Genomic DNA, 499 nt, shown 5'->3' on the forward strand with positions numbered 1-499 from the left:
CGTTGATTCCAAAGTGTGGTTGGGGTACAGGCTGGTGCCGTCCCCCTGGGCGGGCGGGTTGGGGGGCCCCGAAGCTTTGGAGCCACTACTACCGGACCCCGACGGGCCTCCGGGTCCTGGGGCCCCAGGAGCAGTGCCTCCCTGGAAGTAATCCGACCCCGGGTTGCCGGCCCCGGCCGCGCCGTCCTCGTTCTGGCTCAGTTTCCTCTTGCCCTCGGGCGGGTTCTTCTTGTTGAAGGTCACGTTGAGGTTGGGGGCCCCGAGGCTGGCGATCATGTTCTGGCACGCAGTGGAGAGCGCGGCCAGGCAGCTCTGGCCGAACAGGTTGTCCTTGGAGCTGGGCTTGTTGAAGGAGCCCAGGGAGAGCGCCCCCAGCTTACTGGCCGAGGTGCGCTGGCTGGGCTGGAAATCGGGCTGCGGCGGATAGGCGCCCCCACCGCCCCCGCCGCCAGAGCTGCCGCCGCCCCCGCCCCCGTTGGGGGGCGGGGTCCAGCCTGGC

General features: G+C 70.3%; 1 protein-coding gene across 1 annotated transcript in view; it reads right to left on the reverse strand.

Annotated features, from left to right (window-relative positions):
- The window catches only part of MN1 (MN1 proto-oncogene, transcriptional regulator), a 48,086-nt gene that overhangs the window by 44,872 nt on the left and 2,715 nt on the right, over nucleotides 1–499 (reverse strand). Inside the window, 1 exon segment of the mRNA XM_027771577.1 lies at nucleotides 1–499. This exon segment is cut by the window's left edge and continues 1,000 nt beyond it; it is cut by the window's right edge and continues 96 nt beyond it. Coding sequence (XP_027627378.1) covers nucleotides 1–499 — 499 coding nt within the window.

Source organism: Tupaia chinensis, unplaced genomic scaffold (genome assembly GCF_000334495.1).
Source record: "Tupaia chinensis unplaced genomic scaffold, TupChi_1.0 Scaffold000226_1, whole genome shotgun sequence".
In the NCBI taxonomy this organism is placed as follows: Eukaryota; Metazoa; Chordata; class Mammalia; order Scandentia; family Tupaiidae; genus Tupaia; species Tupaia belangeri.